At 38.8% G+C, this 14490-nt stretch overlaps 1 protein-coding gene across 8 annotated transcripts in view; it reads left to right on the top strand.

Moving 5' to 3' along the window:
- Positions 1-622: 622 nt before the first annotated feature.
- Positions 623-14490, top strand: part of ANKS1B (ankyrin repeat and sterile alpha motif domain containing 1B) — a 406799-nt gene continuing 392931 nt past the window's right edge. For 3 of the 8 annotated variants that reach the window (XM_054280419.1, XM_054280457.1, XM_054280411.1), the window contains exon 1: positions 627-818. In XM_054280419.1, the coding sequence (XP_054136394.1) occupies positions 685-818 (134 nt within the window). In that variant the 5' untranslated portion in view covers positions 627-684. Of the gene's footprint in view, positions 819-14490 lie in introns of all 8 variants that reach the window. The other 5 variants (XM_054280464.1, XM_054280431.1, XM_054280403.1 and 2 more) reach the window with 5 other exon arrangements.

Here is a 14490-nt window from a genome sequence, read left to right as displayed (position 1 = left end):
GGGCGAGGCCGGCGCACCTGGCGGGGCGCGGGCGGGCGGCGCTGCCGGCACCGCAGTGGAGCGCGGGGTGGGCCGGGGCCGGGGCCGGGGCGGGGGCACGGCGGCCGCGGTGGAGCGCGGGTTCGGCGGAGCGCCGGGGCGGGCGGAGGGGGCGCCGCGCCCGGGCAGCCACTGGGAGCGCGCCAGCCGCGTCTCCTCAGCAACGGGCCTGGCACGGCAGGGCTGCGCCTCCTCCTCCCTGCCTCCCTCCGCCCGCTCCTCCCCGCTTCCGTCCGTCCGTCCGTCCGTCCATCCGTCTATCCATCTGTGAGGGTTGTTATCCCCGCTGGCCCGTCCGGCCATAGGGGCCGAGGCTGCCCGCTCCCCCCGCCCCATCCTCTCGGCCGGGGCTGTGTGTCCATGGGAGTGGGGGGAGGTTCTTTATTGGCCTCGTCCTCCCTCTCTCCCTCCCTCCCCCCTTCTTCCACACTCCACCCAGAAATGATCCAGTGAAACTAGGAGGAGGTGATTCTCCTCCTCCCTCCTGCTGCTGCTCCTGCTGGTCTGGAAGGGACTGCAGGAATCTCTGCTGTGCTCTGCTCTGAGGCAGGGTCTGGGGAGGGGAGACCGTTCTGTGGAGGGAGGGAGGGGGCCGCAGTGGCCCGGGGTGCCGCTCTCCCGTGGGGGGCTGCTTGGTTCCCGACCATGGGCAAGGACCAGGAACTGCTGGAAGCCGCTCGCACTGGGAATGTGGCTCTGGTGGAGAAACTCCTCTCTGGGAGGAAAGGAGGGATCCTGGGCAGTGGATCTGGAGCTATTCCCTTATCCAGCTTATTGAGGTAGGGACATCGTTCCCCATCAAATGCTGGGGATATTAACCTGTTCTTCCCTATCATTATTATCATCGCACCTCTCATCTTCATTTCCATTCCCGCATCCTTCATAGTAACAATAAATCGTTCACTCTCTCGCCAAGTACAAGCATGCCAGGGTTTAAAGTCACAGGCAGTCATTTTATTAACATAGTGGTACTGAATTTCCTGCCTTCAATGCGTCTGCAGGATCCTTGTTCATTCTGTTACTAGCTGTGGTGCAGAACTTATGTTTTGACTGCTGGGCTAAAACATATAATGTATTAATTACCCTTCCTTTGATATTTCCATCTTCCAATTGCTACTTTAATCACAAATGGAAGTGTTTATCACAGACAAGGCATTGCATCGTGGAATTCTGTGTAAAAAGACATAGCTTCACCCCATACCCTCACCCATAGCTTCTACCCTTGCTTGCAGAGGAAATTAGGCATGCCATCGTAATAAGCCTACAAAACAAAGAAAGAGAATCTTTTTTTGTGGGAGATCATCGAGGCAGAGGAGGTGTAAAACTTAGGGAGCAGGTTAGGTAAGAGCAGCATTACTTTCAAGGTACCTGGATTTAGTGGAGTGAAAGTGGGTTACTGCCCATGTTGGGTGATACGGCTTAACTTCAGTCATTAGTTGTATCTCCTGCCATCTCCAGCATAGCTTTGATCATAAGTTTCATCATGCTCTTAAGTCACAGCATTGTCACAATCATTTATGGCATCTGACTGTATTCAGAGCAGAGAAGGTCTGCAGCACACAGTCCAGTCCTAGTGTTCAACACTAAACTAGGCATAGCAAAAGAAGAAAAAATGAACTGAAACACTGTTGATCTAGAACTTGAATAAATTTGGGGTTTGGTTTGGGTTTTTTTTGTTCCTTAAAGAAAGAAAAGGCCTAGCACAATGGAAATTGATTAAATTAAAATATATTTGTGCTTCTCTTGCCAGTGCCTTCTTGTCAAGATATTTATATTATTTCCAAGTTCCCTATCAGGGAAAATTTATTGTTAACTCTCTAAATTATACTGTTTAAACTCTTTTATAAAATCTTGCTATTTTAAAGCTAGGTTTAGTGCTGTAAACAACAACAGTTCAGGTATTCATAGTTTACCGAAGTTCTGTGGTGCCCCTGTTCAATTAGCTATTGCACCACTGTTGAATTACTAGCCCATTGACCAAAATCAAAACACACCATGTGATTGCTTTTTGTACTGTACTCGAATAGGCTGCTTAGGAAGAAGTGTGCCAGCTAGTCAGTTGAATTTGAAATATGATACCCACTTTTCCAAGTACAGGAGTAAGTTCACTTCAGTACAATGACTGGCCATTTATAATCTAGTTCTAACACATGGTTTGTGCAGAGGCTTTCTCCAGGGCTAGTGCCTGTGCTGTATTCTTGCACTGTTAATTTCATGTTGTATATCGTGAGTTCTGTACATCCAGAGGGGGTGCTTGTGCTTGCCTCCCTTTATTAAACAGCACTGTTGTATGTTGTGTACACAGAACACGTGAACGTGTGTTTTGTATATACAGATGGGTCATCACAGCCCTTGTTTGTTACTCAGGATTGACGAATTTTAGGCTGTAAAGTCAACTGGCTTTTTTTTTTTTTTCCTGGAAGTGCACTTAGCTTGAAGAGAAGTAAAGCAGAGTAAAACATATACTGTTTAATTTATGGCTTTTCTTACTAATGCCAACAAGAATGTCTATGGCTTTCTGTAAACACAGCTTCAGAAATGAAGAGTGAACTTTCAGCTGTATGCTGCATCCAGCTGTATGATGAAATATTTCTAATTTAGAAAGAATTCAGTAAGCATCATTAATGATGCTTAAATATTCACAATCTAACACACTATGGAACATAGGACTTTTTAGAGGGTACAGCAGGAACGCTCAAAGCAGAAACTAGTGTGCATTATAATAAATGTTTTTCATGAAAGAATTATATGTGACAGGTATTTTGACATAGCTTTTTTTCCTTTTTCTTTGGAAATGTTCCATGATCTAACTGATGCCATTAATTATGGATTAAGTCCAGAATGACATGCAAGATTAAGCTTGGATCTATCTTGGTACAGAAAACATGGAAACAATGTGAGAGTCATATGAACATCCTGATACTGTTTGGGAAATCAACACTTACAGATAATAGCAAAGCTGTAGAAAAGCCATACTTGTACACTATAAAAGTTTGAATTTGAGGGGGATACAAACATTTTTTTAAATAGAAAACCTGAGGAAGTTTACTAGTAGAGCTATATTGGTATCTTTGCATACAGTTTGTTAGAATAAAAACTTTTGACAGTTGATTTTAAAAAAGCAACAGAGAAAAATATAGGGGCATAATTTTCTTAATTTTATTTAATTTTTAGGAGTAATTTTGACAGTAAGTCCTGCTGTTTTGTTGATCATAATTATTGCTCAGTTTCAAAAATGGTGCCCCAGGACTGTACATATCCCACTGTGGTGAGAAAGGTCCATGTTGCTCTTTCTTTCTTTTTTTGGCAGTGCTGTTTCTAGTGTTAGCTTGGAAAAGTCCAACTCTTTCAGCATGTATATAGACTAATATTGTGCCTGATGCATTGGTCTAGGTAGTAGGACTACGTTGTCCCTTTGGATTTCTTCCAAGTGCTGAAGACAACTCAGTTTATGTGGCTGAACGCTCTATGGACAGACATGATTTTTGGCCGAAATTGGCTTTACAGGAATTATGTGCCCTGTGAATGAAATTTAATATTCATAAATTGAAAAGCAGGCTTTGATTGTTATCTGAACCAATGAAAAAACTATCTGAGCTCTGATGTCCTATTTACATTTTTATAACAACTTTTTTTTCTTAACAATTTATGTGCTTTATGGTACTTGGGGGAAAACGAGGGCAAACTTTTGTATGGGTATTCTATAGCTGGACCTATTTGTTGATACTAATTGCAGACTAAATTATATAAATTTTAAAGGCCTGACTTCTAATTCCTAAGTCATTAAATTATGACAACAGTTGAAGAAAACAGCTCTGTTCTGGAAGGCTGTTTAAGCACACATATAAATGTACGAAGGAATTCCTGCGGGAATTTAAACACGTGCTTAGAGTATGTGCAAAGTATATAAAAATGATGTATGCTTAATTAAGACCTCATATGCACCCAAATATCTGTAATACTTACTACATAATATCTCATGGCCAGATTGGTTTATCTACAACAATGACAACAAATCAGTGATGTTTGACTGTGTGGACTCTGTTACTCATTTCAGCTCAGGAGAAGCTTTGGAGGGCTGCCCTGGGTAGTTTGTGCCCCCTGCCTCAATATCCATAGTTTGCTCTGTATTGTAAAGATTGTGGCTCAGTATAGTGAGGGTGAATTCTTCAGGTGCAAACATCAGCATAAAGCATTGCAACATACTAGAGCAAGTAACCTAAATAAACACCTGATGTAATTTAGTTGCTTAAACTTGGGTACTTAGTGGTACTTTAGGTGCCCAGGTGTTTTCTGAATGGAATGATGGACTTGGACAAAGAACCAGCAACTCTGGAGATAACATCTAAATTCCCGGCGTGATACAGTAGGACATCTAAAGCTGTGCTACATGTTTTGCCTATGGTCTCTAACCCAAAACATTCGTGCAGGGCTGGGGTGCCTTCTTTTACTATCTTGAGACACCTCATAAAACATTTAAAGTTTAGAAGACTTAAGTCTAAATTTATTTTTTCTGTTTCTTTGTGAATTCCACTGGAATTGTCATAAATTATTATATTAAATAGGTTTCATACTAAAAAAAAGTTTTTGAAGTTTAGAGTTATGGTTTTTTTTTCCAGATTGCAAATAGAATTTTCACATATTTTTATGCGATTTCACTGGCTCTTATATTATTCCAGTGTAAACATGAAAACTTGACAGTAAAATCCCAAAGCCTCTCTAGAATTTATCATTAATTTCTGTATCCCAAATTCTTAAATGCATATTAAAGGATTTAACACATAGGAAGAGTAAAGTGTTTCTAACAAACCTGGTATTTTTAATTTTCTTAATTTGATTATCTTTGTATTCATAGCATGTTTTAATTGACCAGCAGTTTTTCATTGTTGGATAGAGACAGCCTTCATTTCTTTCAAAGAATTTTTAGGAAAAATAACTTTGAAGGTTTTAATGTATATCAGAGATCTTACCTCATTTTGCCACATGTAGCCATGCACATGCCCATTTCTTCCATGTTACTAGCAGGAATGGATAGTTTTTTGTTATACGTTGATTTTTAGTCTTTTTAAACTGAACACGTTAAAAGAGCTTTGGTTTTTTAACGGGACTGTGGGATTGAATATTAATTAATATGAACTGGCACAGAGTAGTAGGGAAGGTTGAATTGGCCCTTTTTTGCTCTCGGTTGGCTGCTGCCATTACACAGCATGAGAGGGTGGAGCAGCCTGCCTGGAGCTGGTTCTTTCCCCTTCCACGCTTGGCACTGTGGCCGGGAATGGTTTCGTTCTTTGCTCAGCCTTACTTAGCGCAGCTACACCATGTGTAGGCCTGGCCCAAGTTATTTCTCCTCCAAAGTGTAAGAAACACGGCAAGCAGATTGTCAGTCTGGGAGTTGCAATCTGTTTCCTCATCTGTTTCTCAGAGCAGTGTCTTGCTTGCAGCAAAGCCACAGTTTAGCCTGATGGCCTCAGTGTGTGCTGAAAACCACACAGATCCTCTTCTGTCCTTGTGCACAGCCCTCTGATTCATTCAGCTTCCTTTGTGAAAACAGATCACACTTGGTAGGTCCTGTAGAGCAGGAAGTATTTAAAATGTTGAAATACTTTATGAAGCTTTAGTTAACAGTTTTAAAGCTTTTTCATATTATAATTTGAATAACAAATGGACCAACTTAACAAGAATAAGGGATCTATTTCTGTTATTCATTACAGCTAGCATTGTTTAAAGTAAGGGGAACTTAACAAGATAGTGTTATGTGAGACTTGCAGTTCCAGAGCTCTGGGCTCACATAATTCCAAGGTATTTATTTCAGACAACCAGCACAGATAATAAAATGGAAAGTATTTATTACATAGTTCAATACGGCATCCAGTAACTCTATATTTATTTCTAATTTTAGTTATACTACTTTTAATGAATGAAGGGGATTGTACTGATGTCCTCAGCAGAGCCCAGCATTCCCAGATTTCCCACTTCCCTTCTTTATCCTGTTGGAGAAGTTAATTTAATTCTTTTGAGGACATATTTAATCTTTCTTCTTTTTGCCTTTCAGTATTGAATGCAAACTAATAATCAGGACAACAGTTAGTTTATGCTATTTGGTATTAGTGATAGTTGATTGATGCATTGACTCTACTTTCCCTTGCAAATATGTGAGCTTCTCTTAGCCTTTGTTTTGTTATCTTCCACCCTTTTTAGATTTATTTTTAGTCTTCTTTTGGATAAATGCTTTCAATCAAAGTTCAGACAACATTTTATCTATTGAACTCCTTAGATTTCTTCTCTAGTTTGAAATATTTACAATATGTAAAGGTAGCAATATAACAATATCCAGGTTATAGATAGATGGTTAAGGCAAGGCAATTCACGAAGTCTGTGTAATAAATCTTCCCTAGGAGTTCAGTATGATCCCAGATTTAAGCTCTGTACTTAAACTCAATGGATAAACTTCTCACATCTCCTTACTCCAGAAATAGTTTTCTGAGTATTGGTGAAGTGTATGTTCTATTAATTTTCCTAAGTGTTAGACCAAATGCAAAAATTGACCACCAAGAACTGTAGATCTAGTGTAAAATCTACCAAGGTAATTTTATCTGCCCATAGATAGGATCAAGATATGGTGACTGTATTGGGAGGACTGATGGAGCTTATGATGGAACCAGGCAGACTAGTAAGGGCAGTTTGACAAAGGTGTCAAAAGGAGAGGGTAAGGAACAACCTTCAGAAGATTGAAGTGACTGTAACTTAAAACAATACCTTTAGAATTCGTATAGAATCCTTAGCCACTAGATGGCTAGTGTCTAATTCCACAGAGGACCCTATGAAGTCATTGTGACCATCCCTCCTGTATATTTCCCCATTTATAATTTTAGAGGTTTGGTAATTCAGTAGAATTAATGCTGCTTTGTAAATTTTTGACATTGACATGACATTACTGTTTTTTAAGTAGTAATGTTATAGTGGAACTAAAAGGGGAAATAAACGAAAGGGAATGAAGAATTATGTAATCTGGAAGGTCTGCTATCTTGTGAAAGTTGGAAATGTCACGAAGAACAAATACAGATGCTTTTAGGGCAGGTGTTTTCACAGTCACTGCAGTAGGGATCCAGGACATAGCCATGTTTCCAAAACTCTACAGGTAGATTTTTTTATTTGCCTCAATTTCTGTTTGTATGAGCATTCCTGGATGAGCTGCTAAGGAGTGCTTATAGCTTTTGGCAATTTTTTTTTATTTTCCTGACAAAGGCACTAGTTGAAGCATCCTATAAACTGCTTTAATTTATGCAACTGGTATATAATCTGTAAGCGACAGTGTAATGTAGAGTGCAGTTACAGTGCCTTTTCTTCAGCAAGCTTAGTCTGCTCACCTGGGGAAGTGACAGATACAAGAGTTCTGCAGCTGGAATTCCCTTCTGCCATGGAATTTCTCTGCTGGCCATTTCCAGTTAGAATACACATCCTAATCCTATACTAATATTTGAAAGTGAAATATATTGACAGCTTTTAATTTTAAATAGTAAGTAGTAAGTAGTGTTAATTTCTGCTTACTCATATGACATTTTCAAGTACATGGACACTTCTGGGAAGTAGGGAATACATTTTTTTAAACCTTCTAGCCTTTATTGGAAGGCCTTTTTTATTTTTAATTACTTTTTCCTGGTGGCAGTATTTTCAGTATGATCACTTTGCATTAAGAAGTAATACAACAAGTGTTCTGCACCTCACTTAACATCTATGAATTTCTAATAATGTACAGGTATCTACTGTGAGAAAGGTTCTGTGAGATTTAATTCCACAAGGTTATACTTTTATTATAATCATTTTACACTGTTTCCTATGTATTGCACATACATTTTCTAGAGCAAGAAAAAAAATGTTCAAAATGATGTCTTGAGTGCAATTTAGTTCCTCTTTAAAACAGCCAGTGGTAGCTATGTCTTTGTAGGTGTTGATGTCAGTGCCAGGTGTCTAAGTTCCTATTACAGGTAATGGAGATCTAGTCAGTTAGGGGGCATAGAGAGTGCCTGAGCTCACCCCAAAGTAGATATTGAATTATTTTAAGATGAAACACATCCCTTATTTAAATATTTTTGTAGGTAAACATTGAAGAACAGGAAAACAATTGTAATTGAAAGTATATGTAGAATATATTAAAAATTATATATAGGTAGGTTGAAGCTAAATTTAGGTGGAATTTCTTTCCTTCTGTGTTGTATAGCTGGTTTGGGTTAATTCAGAAGCAGTAGAAAGTAGGTACTGATCGATGATCGGTAGATTAGCTGGCCAAGGGGCAGAATTCTGGATGGTTGAAGTTAGAGAGACATGAAAATTGCTTCAAATGCACGATGTTGTATCACATGAGGTTTATTGAAAATGCTCCAAGTGTACAAGAAACAAATTAGAAAACATGAGCTGGAGTTGAAACTTAGGAAGATAGGAAAGGCAAAAGTAAATACGTTGACATCAAAAGAAAATATGGACTCAGTGCTTGGTGGGGCAGAAGACCCAGTGACAAAGCTCATGGACAAGGCAATGACTCGTTATCTTTTCTGCTTTGGTTAGTTGGTTATAAAGTTTGACTTGCCAGCTTTTGAAACAGTCCCCACAGTAGAGGAAGATCAGGGGAACATTTACATTTGAGGAACCCATATTACTGTGAGGTCACTGTTAATTTTTGGAGGATTGTATCAAACATGGGAAGTTTCTGATGACTGAAAAAGGAAAATGTCATGTGTGGGGGGATAGAATGTAAGAAAATAGAGATAGTGCAGAAGGCAGTCTCACCCCTGAGGAGTTGCAGCTGTACTAATCACTAAAGATTAGGAGCAGGCCTGCCCTTAATAGGCCACAGCTGTGTCCAATAAGCATGAGTGCTATAAAGGGGTGGGTTGGGTGGGTAGGAAGAGAGTTGGAGTTTGTTGGTTGTGTTGTGTGGGATGATGGAGTTAGTGCTGTGAGGACCATGTGAAAGCACCAAGAAGGTATGGGACTTTTGCAATGCTGTTACCACAGTCGTGCCCATGGTTTGGAAGAGCAAAAGGATGGTTCTGGTGTCACCTGGCTCATCAGTGTATTCTAAGTCCTCGAGAAGGTTCCAGAGTGTATCCTTATGCATGTAACTTCTGCTCTCACAAAGGGTGAGAACACATCTAACAATAGCCAGCATGGATTTACTAAGCTTATGATGAATAAGAGGATGATAAGATGGGTTGAAACTTGGTTGGACTGTGAGAGGGTGTGATTGACAGTACAAAATCCAACTGCTAGGATCTGCTAGAGAGTTTCCTCAGGATTCAAGGGCCAGTATTGATTGCAACATTTTGCATATAGCAGGTTTGTAGATGACACCAAACTGCAGCAGAAACATTCATATGAGAAATTGCTGTAAGGAGGGACCCGGACTGAGAGAGGCTGGAGAAATGGGCTCATTGGGGTCTCATGAAATTCAGGCAGAAACTTTGTGTAGCCCTTCAGCTGGGAGTGGATAGCCTCTTACACCACTGCAGGTTCTTTTGCTGGAGTTGGACAGTTTTTTGTGTTGTACATCTTTTTCTGGCATGTTAGTCATTACAAAACCAAAATATTACACTTAGTCTTTGAATTCACACATTAGTAACTTCTTTCTCCTGTGGGAATGGTGTGATTGGTATGTGGATTTTCTCCTAATCCTTCATAGCCTGGATAAGTGCTGAAATAGGTTAAGTTGTTAAATATTCACACTGTCACAGCATGAGACGTGTCCAAGAGATAGATGCCTTTTGGAGAAAATAAGAAAAAGGAAGAGTTTTATAAATCACATTTGGGACTGTCTTTTGGACTAGGTATTTTCTGCATATTGCTTGAATTTTGCTTGCTTCAGCACTGCATATTGCTTGAATTTTAAACCTTCATGATAATACTTTCCAGTGTAGTTTTTACTGGTATTCTGAAAATTAACTCCTGAGTTTAATGTTTTCAGTGTTTACTTACTGACTTGTTAGGGTCATTGTTTTCTATTTTTAGATGTCACTCCATATGAACAGTGAATCTCTAGGTTATTTTTTGCAAATTAACATCCCCAGCATATTCGTATTAGCAGTTTGACCCCAGAATCTCAATTAAGTCATTGGTAAGGTTTCTTAAAAACATAATTTGTGCTTATTTTTAGTTTTCAGCTTTCTCAAGTAATTATTTATGCACTTTCATGTCCTTCTTGTCATCTGGATAGTTAATTTGTCAAAATATGCTCATAAGTGATTTGCAATCACCCCGCTTCCTGTTTTGTGCACATTTAGTGCAGAGCAGTCTCTTGCATAACCAAGTGGTAGATCTGCCTGGGATATTCTCACATAATGTGCACAAGTAATGCTTCAAAGGACCAAATAAAGCATACGACGTGTACTATACATACATATTACAAATCTGTTGTTTGCCTGTCACAACAGTTAAATCTATCCCCTATATTCCTACTTTCATGTAGACCATGCAAGTCGTGATTTCAGAGAGAGAGGCATCGTGTCATAAGCAGAAAATAAAGCCTCTAAAGGTATGGAATAAGCATATGTTCTGGGTGAGGAAATGGGGGTAGAAGACAGGAGAAGACCTGAATCAAGGTATTTGGGGTGGTTTGCAAGCAGGCTGTATGTTAAACTCTGAAAAGAAATGATTGGTAAAGGAAATGGGTAGAAGCATTGAGATTAGGAATAAGAATTTAGACTGACCATGGCAGTTAGCAGCACTGAGGACAGCGAGAGGAGTTTAGGAGATGAGCTATGAGGAACAGGGCAGAATAAAGAAAAAATCATTCAGCAGAATTGAAAGAAAATATATATGTACTGAAATAGTTTTCATTCAAAGCCTGACATTTTCATATTTCCTTGCTATATTTGTGAAATGCATTTGCAAACGGTCTCCTTTTCTTTTAGTGCTAAAATAAATTCCTATAATAGTGGTTAATAAAGGGCCACCAGTCATGACATTAGTTTAAGTGGAAGAAGTGCTTATGATAAATTATCTAGTCAAGTTTTCCAAGATGACACTACAGGGTGAAATTTCAGGTGTTTTAGTTTTCTTTTTTTATGAATGATAACATTAAGGTTGCCAGTGAAGTTTTTATGTATCCCACTGAATGCAGGCATTACATGTTTTTATTTTAATGACGCAATCTGTAGTATTTTCTTCACTTGTGGCCCAGGATAGACAGTGCTCATTAAATAAGCAGTTATTCAGTATTTTTGCCTTAATACTCAGTGTTTACCCCTGAGCCTCATTTTATGCACAAAATTCAAACTCTTCTCTAGAAAAAGAATGATTAATATTTCTCCCGGGCTTTTTTTTTTTGGTGATGTTTGTCACTATGGTATCTGACTGCTTCACAGCATTAATGAGTTTACTGTCCCTGTACTTCAGTTACTGGGTAGGGTTTTAATATCTGCATTTAAAAATGCTGACTGAAGCACTCTGAGATTATGGTGAGAAGTTTGTGTTGAATTGGTGTTTCCATCTGGTGACTTCAAAGAGCTCATTTTTCACAGGATTAATATAGTTAGTATAAAATTATAGGAGTGGTCTCCAGTTTTGACTGTGAGTCAAGAGCCTGTTCTTAGAAGAATATAGTGGCAAAGCAAACATGTAGTGTGTAACAGTTTCTCCAGTGTACTCTCACAGCTTTTAGCAATTTACAGCAGCTTTCTACAACAGATGTATTGTCTTTGTATTAAATAGCTCCAATGGATTTTTTTCTTCTGTGCATTTGTTCAATTGGTCTTTGAAGCAATGCAAATTTTTAGCATTCATGACATCTCACAGCAAGGGTTTCACATCTTAATGAAGTATTATGTGAAGAACATTCTCTGTAAATTAAGTAGCATTTATACGTTCAAATGCATAAAGATCTGTTCAGATACTTGGAGGTTTGTTTTTGGAGAACAGGCATGGGTACAATGCAGTTCTGTGGTGCAGCATTAAACTGCTGTTCCTGTTCTTACCTTATTTAATTGATTTAATAAATACCAATGTGCTTTTTAATACCTTTGATTTTCAAAACAAAAAGTTTTTATTCAATCATCCCCATTCTAAGGGATAGGCCTTCAAGATCATTCATTGCACAATAAAAGGAAATAATGTGATTAACACTATTATTAATACTGATGTGTTAGTAGGGTGACTGAGCATCAGAACTTTAATCCTTGCCTTTGCAATCACAACGAATTTTAATACACTCCTTTTGTATATAGTAATGTATATATTTCCACAGAAATGTATTTTTTTCCAGAGAAAAATGTATTTCTTTTGAGATTGTAAATATGGACTACCCATATGGTGGTGAATTGAACACAAAGAAATTTGAGACATCTCTAATAATCTAGGAAAAACTACAACTCCTGATGTGTATCTAGTATGTTTATGAGACATTATGTAGAATTTAAGATACTGGAGGATGGTTTTTTCCTGTTTTTTTTTCTTTTTAGTGACTAGTGATACTCATTTGCACAAGATTCCCATTATATTATGTGAAACAGCAAAAGTGAGGCAAGAAAAATCAAACTTTAGTTGTTGAAAGTCAAGTGTGAAGATGAAATGAAAGAGCTATGTGTAGGGGAAAGATGTTATTTCCTCTCTTCTCTTGTGGGAAACAGCAAGGTCATTCCCTAGTGATGGAATGTTTCCTCTTATGCCCTAGAAAGATAGTTTGAGGCATAAATGGGATGTGTATGATTTTCTCACTTAAGCTGTGGACCAGAACTAATGAGTTACTTCAGAAGGGAGGCTGTTCTTGGTCTGTGGTACTTACTGTGTTGCTACTGCCTAACCAAACAAAGAGAGGAGCTTCAGCACTGAGCATCTATGTCTCTGTCATTCAAGTAAGAAAGAGTTACACAGACATAAATAGTATAAAAGGAGTAAAAGTAGCAGAAATCTTGTCATCTGCCTCCAGTGCCTGAGTAGTCTTTGCTATGACATGAACTGTTGCAATGTTTGTGCTCCTTCTTTTGCTTTAAAGCTCAGCTGGTTGTAACAGGACACAGACTGAGTTTTGAGAAAAGCACTTGTTTAGAAGTGTCTCGTTTTTAAAATGCCAAGGGAGCATCCTCCTTGTTAGGCTGCCTATTTCAGTAGATAATCTCCAGGGAATAAATCAGCTAATTATGATGGTGGTAAGAGATGAAGAGATTTCTTTCCCTTCCCTCAGTAACCAAATATTGTTTTCATAGGATTTTTTCTCATTATCATCCCTTGCTTTCCCACTACTACTGTGATGCCCAGCCTGAAAGGGGGAAGAAAGGATGTGAAGAATCCTGAGATTGCTTGAAAAAGAGAACCTTGCTGCAGGTATTCACTTCAAGGCCAGGGAGTCCAAATGAAAAAAAATAAGATATCTAGGTTAATGACTTTGGTAAATGCAGAAGGCACTAGGCTGGAAGTGGCATGGAAAAATTGAACATAAAGCAGAATTCATTGGGTAGTTTGAAAGAACAGACACAATACTGATGAAAAATATAAGATCAGGGATACAGGACTGATTTACAAAGTAGGGCATGGTAATTTCCTGGACAAAATAGTAGAGGTCCATTTTCAGAACCTTCCTCAAAGACCGATGAAAACCTTTGAAGTGGCAAATGAATTTATTAAGAGAGTGACAAGAAAATAAATGCAGGTGGTTGGATGTTGTGTGGTCTTTGCCCAAGAGACCTGTAGCATGTGTGGATGAATTTGCCTGGCTACTTAGGAAAATGCCAAAACCAAACCCACTATCTCTGAAAAATGGCAGAAGGAAGGAACTCAGTCGTTTTGTGGTATTTCTGGTGAAATATGTTCTTGGGCTTAAAAAAAGCTCAGTCAAGAGTGAGAAAGCAGTCCTCAGGATTATTTTTTAAAGGATAGAGCCAGAATGTCTAGACTTCTTTCTTTTAAAGTTTACTACTTTGTCTAATCTTCAGTAGCTAATTATCCAAATCTCCTTTGAAAATCTGACTTTGTTAAATTGCACCATTTTTGATGTAATTTAACAAGATGTCACCATTTTTGATGACACCATTTGATGTCACAATTCCTAAAGAAGAATCAAGAGCAATTATTGAAGAAGGTCAGCTCGTAATATGCATCTCTGTAGATAAGTTTCATTTGACTTGTGAGGTGCTGTATCACCACGCAGCTGTCATTCAGCGTGCATTATTGTAGTCTTCTGGGATTCTTGGAAAAGTCCAGAATACAGCTGAGGTTTTCCCCATGAAAATGAGCCTTTTGCTAAAACTGACAATTCATTATATTCCTGAAGAGTTGGGTCTTTGGGGATTTTCTTTCTCTGCTCCATAGAAAGCAATCTATGTACCAGATTAATTTCACAGTATTGTGCTACCAAATTTACTGGGCATCAGATGAACCTCAGGTAAAGCATGCAGAACTCAGCAAAGGATGGCTTTCTTTCCACTGTAACTATAAGGCAGATGCTACCTTTCAAAGCAGCTGAAT

Source organism: Melozone crissalis, unplaced genomic scaffold, assembly GCF_028551555.1.
Source record: "Melozone crissalis strain CALT ecotype California unplaced genomic scaffold, PUWL_Pcris_2 ptg000004l_1, whole genome shotgun sequence".
Taxonomy (NCBI): Eukaryota; Metazoa; Chordata; class Aves; order Passeriformes; family Passerellidae; genus Melozone; species Melozone crissalis.
Note: the sequence above shows the minus strand (reverse complement) of the source record. Positions and strands in the feature narration are given on the sequence as shown.